Source organism: Saimiri boliviensis, chromosome 4 (assembly GCF_048565385.1).
Source record: "Saimiri boliviensis isolate mSaiBol1 chromosome 4, mSaiBol1.pri, whole genome shotgun sequence".
Classification (NCBI taxonomy): domain Eukaryota; kingdom Metazoa; phylum Chordata; class Mammalia; order Primates; family Cebidae; genus Saimiri; species Saimiri boliviensis.
In genome coordinates, this window is record NC_133452.1 from 11576311 (window position 1) to 11599469 (window position 23159).

The 23159-nt window shown below is 47.3% G+C and overlaps 1 protein-coding gene across 5 annotated transcripts in view; it reads right to left on the reverse strand.

The window, feature by feature from the left end:
- TMEM181 (transmembrane protein 181) overlaps positions 1–23159 on the reverse strand; it is a 105163-nt gene that overhangs the window by 37126 nt on the left and 44878 nt on the right. For 4 of the 5 annotated variants that reach the window (XM_039467636.2, XM_074397185.1, XM_039467639.2 and 1 more), the window contains exons 2-6: positions 19925–20028; positions 13959–14014; positions 10922–11012; positions 9547–9668; positions 3326–3436 (exon numbers count right to left, since the gene is read on the reverse strand). In XM_039467636.2, coding sequence (XP_039323570.1) covers positions 3326–3436; positions 9547–9668; positions 10922–11012; positions 13959–14014; positions 19925–20028 — 484 coding nt within the window. Of the gene's footprint in view, positions 1–3325; positions 3437–9546; positions 9669–10921; positions 11013–13958; positions 14015–19924; positions 20029–20894; positions 21215–23159 lie in introns of those variants that run through there. The other variant, XM_039467638.2, reaches the window with a different exon arrangement.

Here is a 23159-nt window from a genome sequence, read left to right on the forward strand (position 1 = left end):
TTGCTAAAATACAGATTTGCTCCCAACTTCTTACTCTGAGGAATAGGTTTCAACATAAATCACTGTGTATATTTCTACTTACTTAGTATGAATTGCTAAAATTAGAATTACTAAAAGTCAAAAAGCACATGGAAGTAGAGGCTTTTCTACACTGCCAAATTACCCCACAACTTCAATCAGTTTACACCCCATTCATGTGTATGAGAAAACTTGTGGCCTTGCGTTTCACAAACCTGGATGTTTTTGGTTGTTGATGTTTTTAATGTTTGCATTTTTTTCTTTTTGAGACAGGGTCTCACTCTGTCACCTAGGCTGGAGTGCAGTGATTACAGCTCACTGCAGCCTCAAATTCCTGGGCTCAACAATCCTCCTACCACAGCCTCTCTAGTAGCTGGGACCACAGGTGTGTACCACCATGCACAGCTAATTTTTTTTTTTTTTTTTTTTTTTGAGTCGGAGTTTTGCTCTTCTTACCCAGGCTGGAGTGCAATGGCGCGATCTCGGCTCACCGCAACCTCCGCCTCCTGGGTTCAGGCAATTCTCCTGCCTCAGCCTCCTGAGTAGCTGGGATTATAGGCATGCGCCACCATGCCCAGCTAATTTTTTGTATTTTTAGTAGAGACGGGGTTTCACCATGTTGACCAGGATGGTCTCGATCTCTCGACCTCATGATCCACCCGCCTCGGCCTCCCAAAGTGCTGGGATTACAGGCTTGAGCCACCGCGCCCGGCCAGCTAATTTTTAAAAATTTTTTTTACAGATGGGTTCTTGGCTAAGCCAATCACCTGAGGTCAGGAGTTCAAAGCGTTCAAAGCCAGTCTGGCCAACGTGGCGAAACCCAGTGCCTACCAAATAAACAAAAATTAGCTGGGCATGGTGATGCACACCTGTAATCCAAGCTACTAGGGAGGGTGAGGCAGGAGAACTGCTTGAGGTGCAGGTTGCAGTGAGCCGAGATCATGCCACTGCACTCCAGCCTGGGCGACAGAGGGAGACTGTCTCAAAAAAAAAAAAAAAAAACAAGAGATGGCGTCTCATTATGTTGCCCAGACTGCTCTCGAACTCCTGGGCTCAAGCAATCCTCTTACATTGGGCTTCCAAAGTGCTGGGATTAAGGCATAAGCTACTGTCCCTAGCCCAATCTATGCAAAACTCATTGGTTAAAAAACAGCATTCGTTCTTGAACTCTCTCATCTTTGGTTTACAGCAAGGATAAACAATTTCAGAAGTCTGCTGCCGTGTGAATTTCTGAATTTGAAAGGTGCTGTTCTGTTTGCTCTTTCATTTAACCAATACGTATCTATTGCAAGCCTAGCAGCAGCTGCTGGGTGCTACGCTAGCTGCTGGGGATACAAAATGTACAAAAACAGAAATGTCCTCTGATGACATTCCTTACAAATCCCAAGGGTTGTAACGATTGTCCTTCCAGATGCTGAAGAGTGCCACCAAACATGATGCTCTGGCTGTGGTGTAATTCCAAAGTGAGTGGTTCCCATGGTAGTGTCTTTTGAACCCATTCCTTTTGAGCTTCACAGCAACATTGTATCACTTGCCTTCAATGGCAGAATGGCATGGACCTAGTTCACCTAAGATCCCTACCAAATTCTTCAGAACAACTTTAAGAGGAAACATAAATAGATACAAAAGATAGAAGAACAAAGACAAAACAGTGACACACACACCCAGGGAATACCATGCGAAGAACCAGAAAAGGCCTGTGGGAGATGACGTTCTAATAAAGATGATGATGGAAGGGACAGGTCCCTTGTTTTGTCTGCATTGTTGAATCAGAATGATTCTAAACTAGCGAAGCCTAAAGTCCAGATGGGTTAGCAAAGGACTACATCAAAGTGTGCTGAAGCTCAGTGCAGCTGCCTCAGACCCCATCTGGAATCCCCCAAACCGTGAACCTGAGGACACAAGCGGAACACTGATTAGATTGTCTGAGGACAAAGATCCAGCAGATCATTCAGACAGCAAGATCAGACCCCAGATCCAGATCCAAAAGATCTGGAAAGGCTGGCTGAGGCAAAGGGCCAAAAAGGAAAAGGCCCCTAGTGACGTGGCTCCCAAGAGAGCCTGCTCAGCTGCCCTAGCAGCACAGCCCAGGACCACCTGCTCCTTCCGCATTGGGAGCACTTGCGCCCACAGCCGGGTGACCCGGGCAGCTGCAGGAGGGAAACCTGGAGCCAGAGGGATGGAGAGGGGTCACATCCCTGGCACAATGTGAAAGAAAAGAACAATCTCAGAGGGGATGAGACGGCCACCTTCAAAGAGCTATAGGGTAGACAGAGAAGAAAACTCATTTTGTGTAGTTCACAACAGCCTTATTCACACTAGTCAAAAAATGGAAACAACCCAAATGCCTGTCAACTGATGAAGGGATCAACAAAACGTGGTCAACAACACGACAAAGTATCATTCAGCAAAATGAAGAAGTATGGACCCCACAAAACCCGGATGAACCTTGAGACATCACACTAAGTGAAAGCAGCCAGTCACCAAAGACCACACGTTGTGTGATTCCATTAATATGAAATGTCCAACCAGGCAAATCCACGGGGACTGAAAGAACGTTAGCGACTGCCAGGGACTGTGGAGAGGGGATGGGAAATGACCATTAACAGGTTTAAGGGGCAATGAAACTGTTTTGGAACGAGACTGACTGGACAACTCCGTGACTGTGCTACTTTTTACTTTGATAAAGCTGTTATTTTTTTTAAAGGTATCCATTATATTTTCATTTTATATTCACAGCTCTATGAGGTAGCTATTTTACAGATTAAAAAAAAAAAAAAACCTGAGGCTCAACAAAATCACACAAGTAAATGACAGAGGCAGGTGAGAACCCAGCTCACTGTCCAATCCAAACCCCGACTCCTCGTCACTACGCTGGTTATACTACTTCCTAATAGATGAAAAAGGCAGATTTCAGCTGGACACAAGAAAGGTCAGTCTAACAACAAGATCAGTGCCCTCCCACTCATCGGGAGTTGAGACAGGGGCTGGAGAAGGGAGTGCTGAGTCCATAGGAGGGTATACCTGCTAACCCCTTCGTTGCCTTGCAACTGAACACACTACACCCTCTCTATTCTAAATCTCCGACCACCTAACATTTGCCGAAGCTCCATGCTATTTCTTTAAGCTATTCTTGGTTCTATATACTTAAGAAACTGTAGTTTTCCTGTAATTTTTTAAAATTTTACATGTCCTCCACTGTCCAAAATAGCATTATTTAGATGCTGAGATGTATTTCAATTACTCAGCAAAACAATGGGAACTAGAACGTGAGCCATGGAAATGCGCAGTCAGCTGGTATACTTACTGTAAAGTTCATTCCCTTGATGGAGAACTTCAGGTGTTCAAATCCCACTCTCACTGTATACTGAGTATAATTCAGGTAGCCAAGGTGAGCCACAATAATTTCTGCACATTTCTGCAAATATACAAGGAAGATTTGTCTTTAAGGAAAGCGAGACTCACACTCCCACCGAATGACCCATGAAATAACACATTTCAACAGCAGATGAGGAACTTATCATCGTCTCCAGGGAAATAGCTAAAAGCCCAGAGAAAGTCAGAAGCCAGCCAAAAACAGTTCCTAGAAAGAATGAACCAAATGGATACTTTTGAAAACACAGTATATGAGTTACACCAATTGGAACCTTTCTACTCTGGATGACTGAAAATAAGTCACTGTGTAAGAAAGTTAACAGTGCAATGCAAGTCTGACATTTCCATAAATATGTAATACCAGAGCTGGGGGAAACGTAAGCAGAGACACATCAACACAGATGCTGCAGCCTAATTTGTCCTCCCTGGCCCAATTTTGCAATTGTTATAACAATAAAGAGTGAATTACATACTTTTATTTATTTATTTATTTATTTTTGAGACGGAGTTTTGCTCTTGTTACCCAGGCTGGAGTGCAATGGCGCGATCTCGGCTCACCGTAACTTCCACCTCCCGAGTTCAGGCAATTCTTCTGTCTCAGCCTCCTGAGTAGCTGGGATTACAGGCAAGCACCACCATGCCCAGCTAACTTTTTGTATTTTTAGTAGAGACGGGGCTTCACCTTGTTGACCAGGATGGTCTTGATCTCTTGACCTCGTGATCCACCCGCCTCGGCCTCCGAAAGTGCTGGGATTACAGGCTTGAGCCACCGCGCCCGGCCACATATTTTTCTTTCTCTCCTTTTAACGTGTCATTCTCCACCTGGAGCCCCCTTTCCCCTCCACGTCCACCTTCCACCTTCCACGCTCCACCTTCCACCCTCCACCCTCCACCCAGAGTCAAAGCAAAGGCTGTGTGCACAGCAGCACGTGTGGACATGTGTGCTCCACTGTTGCCAAAAGCCCCTTCCTTTTCTCCTTTAGGATTAAGAGCCAGGTCTCCAATGCTTTGTTATCCCCTTCCAGAGTGACAGGGAGGATGAACTCTCATGCAGGGACACAGAGGTGCACCTACCAGCCATGCACACAGAGCTGGCCACTCCTCTCCAGTGAGCTCTGCCCCGGCCCTGCCTTTTGGAATGTCACTCTCCACCATCCAGCTGCTAACCGGAGCAAACGGGTGGTTCTCTGGCTAACAGGGCATTGCTCCAATGGCTGGCCAAGCCTCAAATGTCTGAGGTCAAGTAAGAAAACAGGTGTGGGTTTGGGTTTTACAAACCAGCCTTAAAAAGACGAGAGAGCGGCCTGGCACAGGGGCTCACACCTGTAATCCCAACACTTTGGGAGGCCAAGGCAGGCAGATCACTTGAGACCAGGAGTTCAAGACCAGCCCGGCCAACATAGTAAAACCCTGTCTCTACTAAAAACAAAAAATTAGCCAGGCGTGGTGGCAGGAGCCTGTAATCCCAGCTACTCAGGAAGCTGAGGCAGGAGAATCACTTGAACCCAGGCAGTGCAGCTTGCAGTGAGCCAAGATCACACCATTGCACTCCAGCCTGGGCAACAAGAGCAAAACTCTGTCTCAAAAACAAATTAACAAAAAGACAAGAGGGCAACTGTCAGGGAGGGGGAGGAGTTATGAGGCTGGGTGACAGAGCGGGGGTGCTGACCTACAGGAAGGGGGAGAAAGCAGAGAGGAGGGGAGTGTGCAGGGGGCTGACGGAGGCACCAAGGTCACCATCTCAACTCGCCAAACACTTCAGCTCACTGGCAGCCCTGGGCCTGTACAGAAGCCCATAGTGCTCCACAGGGAGGGGCTCCCCCCAAAGGGGGCTGCAAGCCCTCTGGCTGGCCACCTGCCCACCTCCGACTCTCCTATAAAGGAAACACAGGTCATCTGCTATTTTCATCGCACTGGAGCTGAGGCTTCCCTTCCACCTGATCAGCTCTCCTCATTGGAATCTGCTGCCTGCCCTCTGGGCATTAAGTATGTGGTCCACCTTCTCAGCAAAATTAAATTCACCTTTCCCCGCTGGCACTCGGGTCATGGGATGACACACAGATGTGGGGAACACTCCCGTGTGAGACCCCTAAAAGGCGTGAGTCTCACTATACGGTGAGTTTGATCCCAAACACAGTTTCCTACTGGAGGCAGTCGAGCTATCCGGAAATATAGGAAGAAAGATGAATGATCAGTTTCTAATATCAACCACAATATCATTTGGGCCTAAAACTATGCGTTGCTGCTAGACTGAGTGACCCCCTGCCAGCAACCGGTTCCTGCTTTTAACCTTTTTATGACTTTAAGAATAATCCTTAAACCTTACTTACCAGACTGCCTTGTACCCTAGATAATGGTTTAACTGTCGATATTTACAAAGCAAATGCCACCATAAGGGATGGCTTTGATTCCTGACTCAGAGATTCCTGAATGGGGAAATTGAGTTAAGTTGAGTTAGGAGTAGACAAAGGAGAATCCGGTTAAAAGATATTCTGATAAGCAAAACCAGAAAACCTTTTCACATCTCAGTTCTAAAACAAGATCAAACCAGAGATACCTGCAGCCAGGAGGAATAATGTCTGGATGTAAACAAGCTTTGTGATCACAGGAAATTCTGTTACTTTTTACAACCACTAAGGTATACATTTGCATTTCCTCTTGCAACCATTGTGTATCTGATTTCTCTATTGTATAGGCCATGTGAGGCATACATTTACACTCCTCTTACTATGACGTAAACCAGAGCCAAGAAAGTGTATTTATTCCTGGCCTTTGAAAAATAAAATTTGCTGTTTAGGCACAGCCTATCAGCCCTCCAGACGCCTTGCTTTCTCTCTCTCTGTCTTTATTCTTTTCCCAGGCGCACTCCCTCTTCCAGGTATTGGGACCCTCTCGCAGGTCGAGAGACCCCCAGGCAGACGTGCCTACCCGTCCCGGACGGTCCACGACACACAGAGGCAGGGGCAGCTAAGGATTTGGCCTCATCAGGAAGGGATGGCTGAAAATCTGTACATTTTTGCTGTGTGGACAAACATTTCTTTTGAGTTTAAGAATTTGTGTCACTATTCAGGGATGTTTTAATTAACAAAAGAGTTGTATCTCAGGCTGCATATATTTATGAGTTTAAAAAGATTGGCCGGGCATGGTGGCTCACACCTATAATCCCAGTACTTTGGGAAGCTGAGGTAGGCGGATCACGAGGTCAAGAGATCAAGACTACCCTGGCCAACATGGTGAAACCCCGTCTCTACTAAAAATACAAAAATTAGCCGGGCCTGGTGGCACGCACCTGTGGTCCCAGCTACTCGGGAGGCTGAAGTACAAGAATCGCTTGAACCCAGGAGGCGGAGGATGCAGTCAGCTGAGATTGTACCACTGCACTCCAGCCTGGTGACAGACCAAGACACCACCTCAAAAAAAAAAAAAAAAAAAAAAAGACTACACCAAGGATTCTGAAATCCCAAGTTCAAACCATGGTTCTGCTGCTGACTATGATGCACCTCTGAAAATCATGTGATGGTACCATGGCTCTCACCTGCAAGATGCAAGATGCAAGATGTGGAAAGCCTTACTTCCTAAGTCAGACAATGGCTTTTCTTTAAAGCAAAAAAAAAAAAAAAAAAAAAAAAAAACAAGCAAGGCACAGTGGTGCACACCTGTCACCTAGCTATTTGGGAGGCTGAAGCAAGATTGCTTGAGCCCAGGAGTTCAAAGCCAGCCTGGGCAAAACAGGAAGACTGTGTTTAAAAAAGAAAAAAAAAAAAAAAAAAAAAAAAAAAGGCCGGGCGCGGTGGCTCACGCCTGTAATCCCAGCACTTTGGGAGGCCGAGGCAGGTGGATGACGAGGTTGAGAGATCGAGACCATCCTGGTCAACATGGTGAAAGCCCGTCTCTACTAAAAATACAAAAATTAGCTGGGCATAGTGGCGCATGCCTGTAATCCCAGCTACTCAGGAGGCTGAGGCAGGAGAATTGCCTGAACCCAGGAGGCGGAGGTTGCAGTGAGCCGAGATCACGCCATTGCACTCCAGCCTGGGTAACAAGAGCGAAACTCCATCTCAAAAAAAAAAAAAAAAAAAAAGTAATATAAGAGGGTGGTAAATGTCTCTGTAATGTCTACTTAAAATTCCATGTTTTTAAAAGCCAGGGCAATGCTCTTTGCAGGGTTAGAGAGAGACTTGAGCAGACAGGAAACAGAAGCAAACAGAAGCACCCAAGTGGTGACACGGTGTAAACTGAGGTAGGGCCAAAACGGAAGAGGGAAGAAGCCAGAGATGCACTGAAGCACGAGTCTCCAGGTGCATGGCATGGCAGCCACATCCAAGAAGCAACATTGCAGGCGGCCAGTACCGCGGCAGCCAGGCGTGGTGGCAGGTGCCCTGCTTGAAGCAAAGGTTTTTAGGTAGGGCAACCTACTTGTCCCAACAGAAAGTCATGTGTGCTGAGAAACCACTCAGTGCAGGCAAACCAAGATGATGCATCTCACCAGCTCCAAATAAGCAACCCCTGACTAATGGTCCACTGAGCCTCAATCTGAGAGGCAGCAAGGTGGGTGTTATCTATCAGCTGTTTAGGTGGGAGTGGCCGCCAGGCCCTTGGATGGGAAGAGAGCAGTTTCTTGGGCCATGGTCCCATCTGACACTCATACCTGCTTGTCCCTCCTGTGATTCAGCAGGACTGGTCACACCCCTTCTGCACACAGGCCTAGCTGGGGGACAACAGGTCTGAGTGTCAGATAGGACCTCGTGCTGCACACATAAGGCACACTCAAACGTTATTCACCTGCATCTTCACTGCTTCCCTAAGGCAGGAAGGGAAAGCTTGGTCCCCACTTTACAGATGGAGAAAATACACTTAGGAAGCTGGCTCCACCCCTGGGGGCAGGAGGAGAGGCCAGTCCCACCATATTCTCCCACCTCAGCCTCCCAAAGTGCTGGGATTACAAGCATGAGCCACCACGCCCAGCCCTTTAATCCTTTCTTGCCAGGTAAAACAGATCCAATGTGTGTATTGTTAGTAATCAGGCAGTATGCATGGTAGTTAAGGCCACAAGCTTCAGAATAAAAGGGGACAGGCTTAAATCCTGGGCCTTCCACTTAAAAACTGCACTGCCTTGGGCAATGGTTTAGACCTCTCTCAGCCTCAGTTTCTTCTATAAAACAGGTTCTAACAGCAGTTTCTACTTCATGGACCTGCCATGAAGACTGAATGAGACAATGAGTGGACAGTACTTGGCACGACACCTAGCAGAGAAACTACCTGCCACCTGGCTTCTGACCTTACTTTTCTAATCCTATAAGCAAATGCACTGCCCTGTTTTGATGCTCTCCACGTTCTCCACGCTGCCAATCATCTGTGCTGTGTCCGAGGTGGACTCCTTGCTATAGCAGGGATCTGGTTCTGGTTCTTTGGGCTCTAAAGAGAACACAGTACCAATGAAATCAAGCACGAGGGCTTGTTCTTCACTCTGGAGCCCAGGTTTCCTATCCCTTAGCCACACTGTGCTCTAAAGTAGATGCTCAAAAAGGCAGGCCCCAAGAGGCCCAGGTATTCGGTTTCACGCAGACGGATGAGGGCGTGCATCGCATGGCTGGGAACAACCCGATGGAAAATGAGTCAGGTCTGGTGGCACACACTTGTAGTCCCAGCTACTTGGGAGGTTAAGGTATGAGGATTGCTTGACCCCAGAAGTTTGAGGCAGCAGTGAGCTATGATTATGGCACTGCACTCTAGCCTGGGTAACAGAGCAAAACCCTCTCAAAAAAAAAAAAAAAACTAGTGACCATAGCTGGTGGCAGAGCTTCCTATGAGATGGCAGCCCATGATGTTCATTAGGGACACAGCGGGCAGCAGGTCATACACACTGTAAAAACAAGTACCACGTATGCTCAGGGTAGCTGGCAGTACGTGTTTATACACGTGTGTTTATGGATGTGTGCATACATGTGTAAGTTTGTAAGAATTTCTAAGGGTATTCAAGCATAAAATTAAGAAAGTTTCTCAGGCCATCTTTGGTATGACTCCATTTTTTTCCACTTAAGAACAATTTCTCAAAGCCTCTTACCACGCTAATTTCTACATGGGAAAGCGGCTCTGTAATTAAATGTGTACGCAGCCCGAGGACTGACTGTGGGGCTCACCCCACACACTCACCCCTGTACATGTGAGGGTCCTTGTCCGGTTGTGAACTTTGTTATGAATGTACATAGTGGTTCCATCTTGAGCTACACCATCGACTTTAACAGTCATGGGAAAGCTTGTCTTAATAGAAGTTTCTACAAAAGAAAAAAATTCAGTGTCAGAGACCATGCCAGGCACATCACACCTCCAAAGGTGCCTTCCTGGCTCCGTAATGAGCTCGGAGCCAGGAAAACACAGAAAGCCCACAGGTCCATAGGCCACACTGGCCACAGAACATCTGGAAATTTCTATTTGCCCAGCAAAGTAAAGCCTTTCCATTAGATCCCAACCCAGCACACAGGGGGCCTAAATCAAAACCTGCATTTCAGATCCATCAGTTTCACTTCACACACAGAAAAAAACAGTAAATATTTCATGGCTAATAAACTTGTGATGTTTAATTTCTCACATGCATTTTTAATGTACCAAATTCTATATCAAAATAGAAAGAGATTTCTTATTACGTTTTTCTAATTATACTCATTTTAAAAAATCGTAACAAAATACAAAGACGGCATCAAGCACTAAGAATTTCACCACCTAGAGATAATCATAATTCATATTTTGTGTCTATCCTTCCAGGCCATTTTCTAGACATACAAATACGTAGTAGTATAAATTTTTTGCTTTCTAGTTACAAAGAGGGAGTAACTTTTTGTTAATATGCATTTGTTTCATACTATGGTCATGGGGTGATCTTTTCAAATTCTTCCTCAACCAGTGTCTCATCTGAAGCACAGAACAGAAAATGACTTGGGTGAGAATCTTCTCAATTCTCCCTAGGATGATACAAAGTTAGTGCCACTGCAGACTGACGGAAGCTAACTCATCATAAACAATGGATGCGTTAGGGGAGGGGGTTTCTCAGCCTCTGCACCACTGACATTCTGGGCCAGATAATTCCTTGTTTTTGAAGCAGGAGAAGGTGTCAGCATCTCTGCCCTCTACCCACTAGATGACAGGAGCACTCCCTCCTCCTCTCCATTTGTGACAAAACTGTCTCCAGACATTGCCAAGTGTCCCTGGGGACCAGAACCATTACTTTAGGGCATAAGGCCTTAATTCTCTCCCGGATCCCCACTGAAAAAGGCTGGCAGCTGCAGGCAGATACCATGCAGCCACTGAACTAAGCTGACCAGGACTCTACCGAGGACATAGATCTATCGTAACTTACTCTCTCCCCCGACTGAAAGACATTTGAGAGGTTTCCAATTTGTCGCTATGATAAATAATAATGGACATCCTTATATATCTATTTTTGAGCACTTGTCCAAATATTCTGAAGTCAACATCTAAAATACGATGCTTCACACCAAGACAAATTATCCCAAAATGTCAAGCTCCGTACCTTTTGATTGATCCAACTCAACAACACATGTCAGCCATAGTTGCTGATTATATGTAGACAGTGGATTTGAAAGTATTTGAATTGGCTTTAGCTGAAGAAAAAGAACAAAGTAATGCATGTGACCTTTTCATTGAGTCTCCCAAACACCTCATCATCTTAACACACAAACTTTACATTTAGCAAAACAGGTTTGAGTGTTAGCTCTGAAACAGAAATATGTGAGGCTTTCTTTCAACAACAAGTGAAATTCTGCCTTCCAGAAAAAAGGAACGACTAACTTCCAGCTGCAATTCATGTCTGTCTCTCACGGAAACATCTAAGCAGGCATGTTCCACACTTGGAGCCTTGGGGACAATACACTTACTTAAATACTAAGAAAAAAATCTTGGAAAAATAATAAAATGAGCAGAATGATGAGATACATAGTAAGACAATAAAGAATACCAAAGAAATACTTTCATATTTACAAGGTAACATATCTCAAAAATTATTTCTTTAGTATCCGTATGCCAGGCAAATTGCTCTTGACATATGCTATTTTTAGCTTTGTGAAAGAAAGCTTTCATCCCAGCGAGAAAAATTAGAGGTGATGATGTTGCCAATGATTCTTCTGCATTATCTTTTAAAGACATAATGTTGGTGTCAAACAGCAGTAGGCCGCAGAGAGAGGTGAAGCAGCCCACCCATGGTTCCAAAGCATTATTTGAATGCATGGTCTTTGCAGGTGAATGTGTTATTTTTTGTTTTATGTGTTGGTTTTCTTTTTCCCTTTTTTTTTTTTTTTGAGACAGGGTCATGCTCTGTCACCCAGTGCAGGAGTGCAATGGTGTAATCATGGCTCACTGCAGCCTCAACCTCTCAGGCTCAAATGATCCTCCTACCTCAGCCTCCAAAGTACCTGGGACTACAGGTGTGCACCACCACACCCAGCTTATTTTTTAATTTGTTGTAGAACATGGTCTCCCTTTGTTGCCCAGGCGAGTCTCGAATTAATGTGTTGTTTTTGTGTTTTAATACTTCTGTCAGAGTCTCAGTGAAACTCCCTAGGACAGACGACTTGCCTAAAAACCATCAAGGCAAGAAACCTCTCCAGGGATAGCCACCATCTTCGTGAAGTGAGGATGGTCTCCTGGATGCAAGTCAGGTCTCTTGGAATGGCTGCTGTGTTCAATGTCAAAGAGAGAGACAAAAATTGTAGGGCCAGGCGCGGTGGCTCATGCCTGTAATCCCAGCACTTTAGGAGGCCGAGGCGAGCGAATTATGAGGTCAGGAGATCGAGATCACTCCAGCCAACATAGTGAAACCCTGTCTCTACTAAAATCCAAAAAAACTAGCTGGGCGTGGGGGCGTGCGCCTGTTGTCCCACCTACTCGGGAGGCTGAGGCAGGAAAATCACTTGAAACCAGAAGGCATAGGTTGCAGTGACCCGAGATCGCACCACTGCACTCCAGCCTGGCAACAGGGCAAGAATCTTTCTCAAAAAAAAAAAAAAAAGGAAAAGAAAAGAAAGAAACAGTATAAGATGTACTGCCAGGAAAGTCCACGGCGGCACCTCTTCAAATCAGATCATCAGGCCGACAGAGAAAATCACGCGATGCCAAGAAAGTGTGAAGACAGGCTGAGCAGAAGCCCTTCAGACTAGCGGCAGCGAAGACAAGAATCAAATGGTGTCGCTTTAGTACTTTTTCTTTTTTTGTCTTTCTGCAAAATTGTAAAGGTAAAAAACTAGCAAGGAAGTGTGAGAACAGAGAGAAGGGGTATTTGGGGTCATATAATCAGATTTAAACTATGTATATCATGGTGCCTCAAAGATACAGGGCAACTATGTTCCATTTATAGATAAAGATTATGTCTCCAGGCCGGGCACGGTGGCTCAAGCCTGTAATCCCAGCACTTTAAGAGGCCGAGGCGGGTGGATCACGAGGTCAAGAGATCGAAACCATCCTAGTCAACATGGTGAAACCCCGTCTCTACTAAAAAAATACAAAAAATTAACTGGGCGTGGTGGCACATGCCTGTAATCCCAACTACTCAGGAGGCTGAGGCAGAAGAATTGCCTGAACCCAGGAGGTGAAGGTTGCGGTGAGCCAAGATCACGCCATTGCACTACAGCCTGGGTTACAAGAGCGAAACTCTGTCTCCCACAAAAAAAAAAAAAAAGGATTATGTTTCTTACACACACATACAAAAAAGGTTTAGCTGTCTGGGCTCTCACTAGTATTTACTCAAGAAAACCAAAATTCTCCAACTGAAAGAAGCTCTCTTTTCACCAAAGATGATAAAAAGTTGGCACAATTTTTCCTTTTTTTTTTTTTTTTCCCAGAGTCTCACTCTGTCCACCACGCTGGAATGCAGTGGTAAAATCGTGGCTCACTGCAACCTCCGCCTCACGGGTTCAAGTGATTCTTCTGCCTCAGCCTCCTGAGTAACTGGGACTACAGGTGCATGTCAACACGCCTGGCTAATTTTTGTATTTTCAGTAGACATGGGGTTTCACCATATTGGCCAGGCTGGTCTCAAACTCCTGACCTCGTGATCCACCCACCTTGACCTCCCAAAGTAGTGGGATTATAGGCATGAGCCACCTAGCTCGATGGGATTTTTCATTTAAACTGAGTTCACACAAGGAATACAAAGTAATCATTGGAAACAACTGAACCATTAGAAACCTGACAGAGGCCAATTCTTAACTTGGGCAAAATAAGAAAGATGAGACATCTAAGTAGTGTCATTATTAAAAATTACAATCTGATAGAACTAACAGATGCAAGGAATCAGGATGAGTTAACCACTCTTTGGAATGAACAATTGCTCCCTAAGTGGTAATACCACCATGTTCCTAAGTACTGAGGTATTTATCATTTCAGCAAACGAGAACCCAGAAGCCAATGGCTGACAATAAAGTAAGAAATGTGTGTTGGCTCAGAAGCGGCAAGGCAGGGGCGGGCTGCCTTAGACTCTAAGCAGAACCGTTTCTCATTGGCCCGAGGTTTATAATGCACCCCACCACCCAGCTGCCACTCAGACCCAGTCTTACCTTTTTGCTATTATTTAGAGAAAAATTTGCCGCAGAAGTCTGGATCACTTTAGGTCCTAAAGTGTAACAGAAAAGGAAAAAAGCAGGTTATAGCTACATTGGTAATTTAAGATTTTTTTCCAAACCCAAGAAAGATTTATACATTACATGGAAGTGGCCTTAATTTACCTGGTTCTTCTTTAGAGATTTTACAATGTGTAAGTAAAAGACATACATACACACACACACACACACACACACACACACACATAGAATGTCCACTTTCTGAGCCTCATGACTTCCCAACACAAGTCAGCCAGTACAACTGGCATACAACATACAGGGTTTCCACAGGCAGCGAGCATGCTCTCTACATGCGTGGGCCCAGAGGGCATTAACTGTAGAGACTCTGTCTTATATATTTTGTAAAATATAAAGATTTCTTCCAAAAACTAACACACACTTATCTGCTCATCCAATTAACCCCATCTTCCAAAAATACTTATTAAGGGCTAAACATAGTATGTGCTAATACAAGCAGGAAGGCAGAACGTTTTAACTGAAATAACAGGTGTACAAACATCACAAATTCTTTTTCTCCCAATTTTACTGTGATAAAATATACATAAAGATTTGCCGTCCTAACCATTGTTTTTTCCTATAGACTCAAGAACTTGCCATCTGAACGTTTTTTTTTTTTGAGACAAAAAGTCTCACTCTGTCACCCAGGCTGGAGTGCAATGGCGCGATCTTGGCTCACTGCAATCTCCGCCTCCCTGGTTCAGGCAGTTCTCCTGCCTCAGCCTCCTGAGTAGCTGGGATTACAGGCATGCGCCACCATGCCTAGCTGATTTTTGTATCTTAGCAGACACAGTGTTTCACACCATGTTAGTCAGGCTGGTCTCAAACTCCTAACCACGTGATCCACCCACCTCAGCCTCCCAAAGTGCTGGGATTATAGGCGTGAGCCACCGTGCCCAGCCCATGTGATCCATTTTTAAGTGTACAGTTCAATGGTAGCAAATACATTCATACTGTGCAACCATCACTGCTATCTCCACAATTCTTTTCATCTTACGAAACTGAAGCACTGCGCCCATCAAACAATTCCCCATTCCCCTCCCTGCCGTCGCCAGCTGTCACCACTCTACTTTCTGTACTGATGATCTTGACTACTCTAAGTACCCTACGCAATCTTACGGTATTTATCTTTTTGCCACTGGCTTATTTTACTTACTATAATGTCCTCAAGATTCACCCATATTATAGATTCTGTACATATCAGCCCACTGCCTTCTGGCTTCAAAGCTTCTGATGAGGTATCTGCTGACAAACTTACTGATGATCCCTTGTATGCAATGAGTGACACTCTCGCTGCTTTCAAGAATCTGTCGTTGGGTATCTACAGTTTCATTATGATGCATCACAGTGTGGGTCTCTTTGAGTTCATCCTACTTTGAGTTTGCTGAGCTTCTGGGATGTTTATATTCACATTTCATCAAAGTTGGGAAGTTTTCAGTCATCACTGCTTCAGCTATTCTCTCTGACCCATTCTCTAGCTCTTCTCCTTCTCGGACTCCCACAGTGCGTATGCTGGTCCATCTGACAGTGTCCCAAAGGTCCCGCAGTCTCTGTTCATTTTTCTTCTGCTTTTTTTCTGTTCCTCAGACTCAAAAATTTCCATTGTCCTAACTTCTGACTCGCTGATTCTTTCCTCTACCTGTTCAACTCTGCCTCTGAATCCCTCTAGGGTACTTTTCACCTCCAGAATTTCTTTTTGGTTTCCTTTTATGTTTTCTATCTTTTTATTCATACAGTGTTTTCTTGACTTTCTCCATGTCTCTTCATTTAGTTCTTTGGGCATCTTTAAGACAGTTGCAGACAGTTGTTTTAAAGGCTCTGCCTAACACATCTGTCATATGGTCTTACTCAGGGACAGATTCTGATGGTTCATTTTCTTCCTTTTGATGGGTCGTAATTTATTGTGGCTTTGTTTGCCTTGTGACCTTTGGCTGAAAAGTGAACACTTAAATCTAATAACGTACCTCTGGAAACCAAACTCTCCCCTTGCCCAGGGTTTCCTGTTATCCATTTTCATATTTTTGTTTTTGTTGTTGTTACCGACTGTCTGTCTCCGTGCAAAGGACCAGCCTGAGGTTTAAACTTCAAGTCTTCTCAGGTCTGTTCTGAGCCTGCGTCTTCCTCGGGGCACGTGTGGTGACTTTGGAAATTTCCTTTTATTAGCAGTTTTGAATGTCCTGGTCTTCAATGTCTGGCTCCCAAAAACGGGCAAAGGGAAAAATGAGGGGGTAAAAAAAAGTGCCAGCCCTTTAAATCCCCTGGAAGTAACTTTAGCCAGAAGGGGGAGGGGCTCGCAACAACTGAAGGAGGTACAAGGGCAGCAGCCACTCTTTCTTGGCTGTACTTCTGCCATTAGCAGCAGCAGCAGCAATCAGAGCACAGATCCCTGATATCTGCAGAACAGGGTCCTTTTTGCCCACCTTGGTTTCTACAAGCTCTAGAACACACAGCTGCCTGCTACAGGCCTGCAGCGGAGGACGGGTACCTCCTACTGAGCTAAGGGCTGCAATGACCAAAATTAACCACAATCTAATGTATAAGCATTCCCTGCGAAGTTGCAAGCCTTCAAGAGACTCCAGAGTTCCAAAACAGTTACACCACAGGGTCGGCCACCACAGTTGTCCTCTAAGTAAAAGACATAGATTCCCACTCCGCCATCTTCCCAGAATCCTCTCCAAGCTTCGTAATTCCTACAATGCATTTCTTCAGAGTTTTGGCCCTAAAAGAAGTAGTCAAAGGAAGCACTGTGAATCTGCTTTTAATTTAGAACTGGATTCGTTTCAAAACGTATCACTCTCAACTGGTGATGTCGGTTTTTCTGAGCTGCTTCAGTGACAATCCCCGCCTGCAACCAACAAGCCTCCACTCAAAAGGAGGAATACAACCAGGGCAGTATGTCTCTGGAATGCGTTTAGGAATGCTGAGAACGACTTCTCTACGTAGGAAGGAGGCTTGTGTGCACCGTGAGGCTCCTGTTAAACAGATTCATGATCTAAGTAAACTCCTAACCCAGGAAGTAAAGACAGTCTCGTTTCCTGGAAATAATTAAGAACTGAGAGTCAGAAAAACCTGGACTTGGCTGGGCATGGTAATTCACACCTGTAATCCCAGCACTTTGGGAGGCCAAGAAGTCTGGATCACCTGAGGTCAGGAGTTCAAGACCAGCCTAGCCAACACGGTGAAACCATGCCTCTGCTAAAAATACAAAAAAAAAAAAAAAAAAACCTAAAAAATAGCTAGGCGTGGTGACAGGCTCCTGTAATCCCAGCTACTCAGGAGGCTGAGGCAGGACAATCACTTGAACTGGCGAGATGGAGGTTGTAGCTAGCTGAGATCGCACCACTGCTCTCCAGCCTGGGCAACAGAGTGAGAGACACTGTCTCAAAAAAGAAATATCTGGACTCTAGTCTTCACTAATGAGACTTTCTGGATCTTGATTTCCTCTTCTGCAAAATGACAGCTACTAAGCCAATAGTCCCTAAGGTACACCGAACTCTATAATAGCCTTATCACATGAAATAATCAGGAGCAGAGTGTGCTTGTGATACTTAATTTTATGTGTCAACATGACTCGGCCACGGGTGCCAAGACATTTGGTTAAACATTATTCTACTGTGTCTGTGGGTCGTTTCTGGATGAGATTAACAGGTGAACTAGTAGACTGAGTCAAGCAGATTGCTCTCTCCAATGTGGGTGGACCTCATCCAACCCATCAAAGGCCTGAATAAAACAAATTGGCTGAGTAAGGGAGAAATCGCTCTTTCTGGCCGGGCTCTCTCTATATCCAGCTGGGATACTGGTCACCTCCTGCCTTCAGACTCAGACCTGGACTCGGCTGGAACTTACTCCACCAGCTCTCCTAGTTATCATGCCTTTGGGCTTAGACTGGAACTACATCATGGGCTCCCCTGGCCTCTTACTTGCTGACTGCAGATCTTTGGACTTCTCAGCTTCCATGATCATGTGAGCAAATTCCATATGACAGTTAGAAAGACAGGACAGACAGACAGGCAGGCTAGCCAGGTATCTCCTATTGATCCTGTTTCTCTGGAGAGCCCTGACCAATACAGTACTGTATGGAAGAACGAAGGGGACAAAGAAACCGTGACTTCACTTGTATCTCAGCCTTGGTGCATCACTTCACATTTCTGCAAGAGCGGAGAGGGCTGGATATAACCACGCATATGTGAGACAGAGAGTGGCTTCAAGGAACAGAAAGTGGCTGAGGTCCCACTGAGACTGGAGACCATGAGACTATTAATGCCTCCCCTACCAATCTTAAAGGATAGCAGTGAAAATCAAGTAAGATCATGGATATATCGTGTGCTGTAATTAATAGAATCTTTACTTCTTGATGATCTTACAGGAAAGAAGTTGGCTACAGCTGTTATCACCATCACCATCAGATAAACAGCACCTGAAGAGCCACCCTCTCTCTCAGCTTCCTCGTCCATTTGCCAGCGCAGTTTGGGGTAAGAAACTAGCTTTTTTTTTTTTTTTTTTTTGGAGACAGAGTCTTACTCTGTCACCCAGGCTGGAGTGCAGTGGTGCAATGTAGGCTCACTCCAACCTTTACCTCCTGGGTTGAAGCAATTCTCTGCCTCAGCCTCCTGAGTGGCTGGGATTATAGGCATCCGCCACTATGCCCAGCTAATTTTTTCTATTTTTAGTAGAGATGAGGTTTCACCATCTTGGCCAGGCTAGTCTTGAACTCTTGACCTAGTGATCCAACCACCTTGGCCCCCCCAAAGTGCTGGGACTATAGGCGTGAGTCACCAAGCCCGGCCAGAAACTAGCCTTTTGAGGTACAAATTGCCTCTGGGACAGGTTAAGCCTAATTGCCATTCACACTTTAGTATTAAGGGCATCAATTACACAACACCTACCAGAAATCGCCCTAATGGAAAAAGACATTTTATTTCCAACGGAAACAAAGCAATGGAGAAATAAATTCTCTCCAGACAAGTCAGGCTCCTGGTTGCTTGCCCTATGCACAGGACTGAAGAGACCTGGGTCTCTGGGAACCTTGTGGAAACCATTTGGCTTCTCTGGTTCTCCACCCGTGAGAAAGGGTACTGGCCTAGATGATCTCACTGCTCCTGCAGCCACCCGCCCCATGCTCACAGCCAGCAGCCCCCCACTATCCTCCCAACCCCGTCAGATGTACAGTAACTTGCTCGGCCTGTCTCCCCCACCAGGCAAGCAGGTTCCGGTTGCACCGTGCCCAGCTGGACCTAGGGCACAGCAGATTAGAAATGTTTGCTTGGAGGCCGGGCACAGTGGCTCACACCTGTAATCCCAGCACTTTGGGAGGCCGAGGCGGGTGGATCACGAGGTCAGGAGATCGAGACCATCCTGGCCAACACGGTGAAACCCCATCTCTACTAAAAAATACAAAAATTACCTGGGCGTGGTGGCACGCACCAGTAGTCCCAGCTACTTGGGAGGCTCAGGCAGGAGAACTGCTTGAACCCAAGAGGCGGAGGTTACAGTGAGCAAAGATTGCGCCATTGCACTCCAGCCTGGTGCCTTGCAACCAGGAGACTGTCTCGAAAGAAAGAAAAAGATGAAAAGGGAGGAAGGGAGGGAAGGAAGGAAAGAAAGAAAAGAGCAAAGAAAGGAAGGAAAAGAAATGTTTGCTTGGCCAATGAAAGGCGTATGGTCGCGGCAGTCCCGGCTGCTGCACGGGGCATGGCCAGGGTCACCTGGGGCTGCTTGCACCTCCCTCAGGACAGACGTAGCAGCCAGACGCACAGGGCTGGGACCCTGTCCACCCTGTGGGCACTTCTCCCTCCGTGCTGGGGCCCTTGGCAGTGGGAGCCAGGGGCACAGCTGGGCTGGCCAAAAGGACATGCGAGGGCCGCCGCACAGGGCAGAAGATTCACCGAGGAAAACCCGAACCTTACCTCTGATCCCAACGAAGACAGTCAGGCCAAAGCAGATGAAGAAGACGACAAACACGAGGACAAAGTGGCGCTTGGAGAGTGTGTAGAGCCGCATGGGCGCCAGCCTGGGGGCAGAAGCCAGCAGTGGGGGATGGTCAGAAGGCCCGTGGGTCATAGGAAATCGGCCCTGTAGCAACAGCTCCCCCCACACGGCGCTGCGCACCTCCCCTCCCAGCCCCTCACTCCCAAGGTGGCCCCTCACTGCCACCAGGCGGCCTCCAGGACACAACAGCCCCCGTGACCTCGGTGCCACGAGCTCCTGCATGTTCCAGCTCAGAGGGTCCATGGACACACCAGCCACCATGGTCTGCACATGGCACACCAACCCCACGCTCAAGGCGAACATACTGGGGCTACTACTAGGCCCCCCAGGGGTCACTGCCACCAAGGCGGTGGCCAAACCCCACCACCCACCCTGCACACGTACATACACACATGCACAAGCACACAGCCTACGGGGGTGGCACCTCCAGGCCCCACTGGAAGCTCCAGGTCCTGCCAGCAGCACACTCCTCCCTCCACTGTCCCCACCAGCCCAGAGCCTGAATCCTCCCATCCCAAGTCCCCCACAACATCAGGTCCCCCTCGTGCCACCCACCAACACGAACACTGCCTTGCTGTGCAGTTTTCTGTGATTTACGCCGATGGGGAAACCCACTCACCCTGCCAGGTTCCCGCTCAGTCACAGGAAAACCCCAGGGGAGAGGGATCATTTCTTTTAGAACACCCTGTATCAGGGCCGGCAAACAAGAAAATCTGTAAAGGCCCAGGCAACATGGGAGGCTTTGGGAACACTTGGGCTCTGTCACAAGGCACAGCTCTGCTTCTCTGGGCAGCAGGGGACACATGAGCACGCCTGTGTCCCAGTCAAACCACTGACAAAAGGCGCGCGGTCGGCCCCCACCCTGTGCCGAGGAGGAGACCCACAGACCAGAGGGACGCGCGGCGCTGTCTGTTTCGCTCTGTCTTGTGTGTTCTCTGTCGTCCTCGCATGTTGTCTTAGGAGCCAGATCAGCAGGAAGGAGTCTGAGCACCTCACCTCAGGGACAGGCAGCTTCACGCCCACCTGAGAGGTAGACACAGGCTCACCCCAGCTCTGCAGGAACGTTACTGGCTTCACGGTCCAAAGCTCACATGGGCAAGGGCACCCCCACCCCCACGGTACACACCCAAGACTGCGGCTGCAGAGCAGGAAGTGACTGCCGGACAGCTTCAGGGCCAGGGCGAGGCTGTGAGTCGACACCACTGGGACATGGCTCTGCTAACACCAGGTCTGCTGCCCCAGCAGGGACTGTGTGGCCACCTGGGCAGTGAGCACACAGACTAGGGCTACCGGATAAAGAAATAAAGAAGAGGTGCCTCTGCAGCTGCACGGGGACTGGGTGCACTCACTCACCCACATACAAGAGAGCTGGGGAAGAAGGCGGCCTGGCCCACCTCAGCTCCGGAGCCTGACAGATCCTCAGAGGTCCAGGAGTCATAAAATACCCAAGCGAGGAATGACCTCAGGGAGCAAAACTCAACGCCTTCAATTCACAGGTGGGGAAACTGAGGTCTGGAGACTATGCACATACCCAGGATGCTGTAACCCTGCCCTCTGCAGCCACACTACGCAGAGGTGGCTCTGGGACAGCGCTGCAGGCTCCAACCTACACCAATGCCTCAGAGCAAGCCCTGCGGAGTGTGGAGGCCAGCCCAGGAGGCCCTGCAGAGTGTGGAGGCCAGCCCGGGAGGCCCTGCAGAGTGTGGAGGCCGGCCCGGGAGGCCCTGCAGAGTGTGGAGGCTGGCCCGGGAGGTCCTGCGGAGTGCAGAGGCCGGGCCAGGAGGCCCCGCAGAGTGTGGAGGCTGGCCCGGGAGGCCCTGTGGAGTGTAGAGGCCAGCCCGGGAGGCCCTGTGGAGTGTGGAGGCTGGCCCAAGAACAAGTCTCCTCTGATCTCCCGCAGTTACCCCAGCTGTCAAGTCAAGTCTATCCTTAGTTTAAGCATGCTGCGTTTACTACGTTATTGTTTTAACACTGCAGAATGGAAGATTCCTAGGCAGCTGCTTAGGGCCTTTTCACATTGAAAAATCACACAAAGCTAAATGGAATAGATGGTGGGGAAATGCAAATAAAGCCTGTAGTTCCGTTAACGGTACTGCACCAAGGTTAATGTCTTAGTTTTGATAAATGCGCCAGGTTATGCGAAGTGCTCCCATGAAGGGAAGGTGGATGGAGAATGTATGGAAACACTCCGCTATCTGACCCTCTGCTGCAAAGCTCAAGTGGCTTTTAAACAATGACATTGCTATTTCTGAGTTCCTACACTGCACCATTCTCAGGGTCCTGTTCCCTGCGGGAAGCCACAGTCCCAAGACTAAGAAGCTCCAATAACGCCACAAGCAGAGGCGGAAAGCACAGAGAAATTACTTGGAAGCAGAGAAAACCAGAATAACTGTATTTTAAATCTTGATTTAAAAACACATTATTGACCCCCTACCAGCACCATTATTTAGCAGATGAGACGAAACGTTGCAAAAAGAGGCCTTAAGAAAGGGTATGGGAGGCTGGGCACGGTGGCTCACGCCTGAATAATCCCAGCACTTTGGGAGGCCGAGGCAGGCAGATCATCTGAGGTCTGGAGTTCAGGACCAGCCTGGTAAACATGGTAAAAATCCATCTCTACTAAATATACAAAAATTAGCTGGGTGTGGTGGCACACACCTGTAACACTAGCTACTTGGGAGGCTGAGGCAGGAGAATCACTTGAACCCAGGAGGCAGAGGCTGCAGTGAGCCAAGATCGCACCACTGCACTCCAGCCTGGGTGACAGAGCAAGACCCCATCTCAATTAAAAAAAATAAAATAAAAAGGGACATGAGAGCACAGAGCAAGTGTATGAGTGCACAACCCACTCAGGGCACCTGCCAGTCTCTCTCAGAAGGCTCAATAAAATCCATTGTCTCCCCTTCCTGAAAACTTGTACTTAAGTTCAACTCATTAGCAATCAAATCATCCAAGTCAAGGGGAAAAGACACAGAGACACAACATAATCCGTCTTCTTGAGCAGGTGTGGGCAGGGCATAACCGCCCACGCTGCACCAGGTTTGTGGGTGAGAAGGTGGGCGCCAGGCCTAGGTTTCCACCACAAGCAGGAATCCTGGGACCCTCTGCAGCCTGCAGGGCGATCATGGGCCAAGGCAGTACCAAGACAGGACG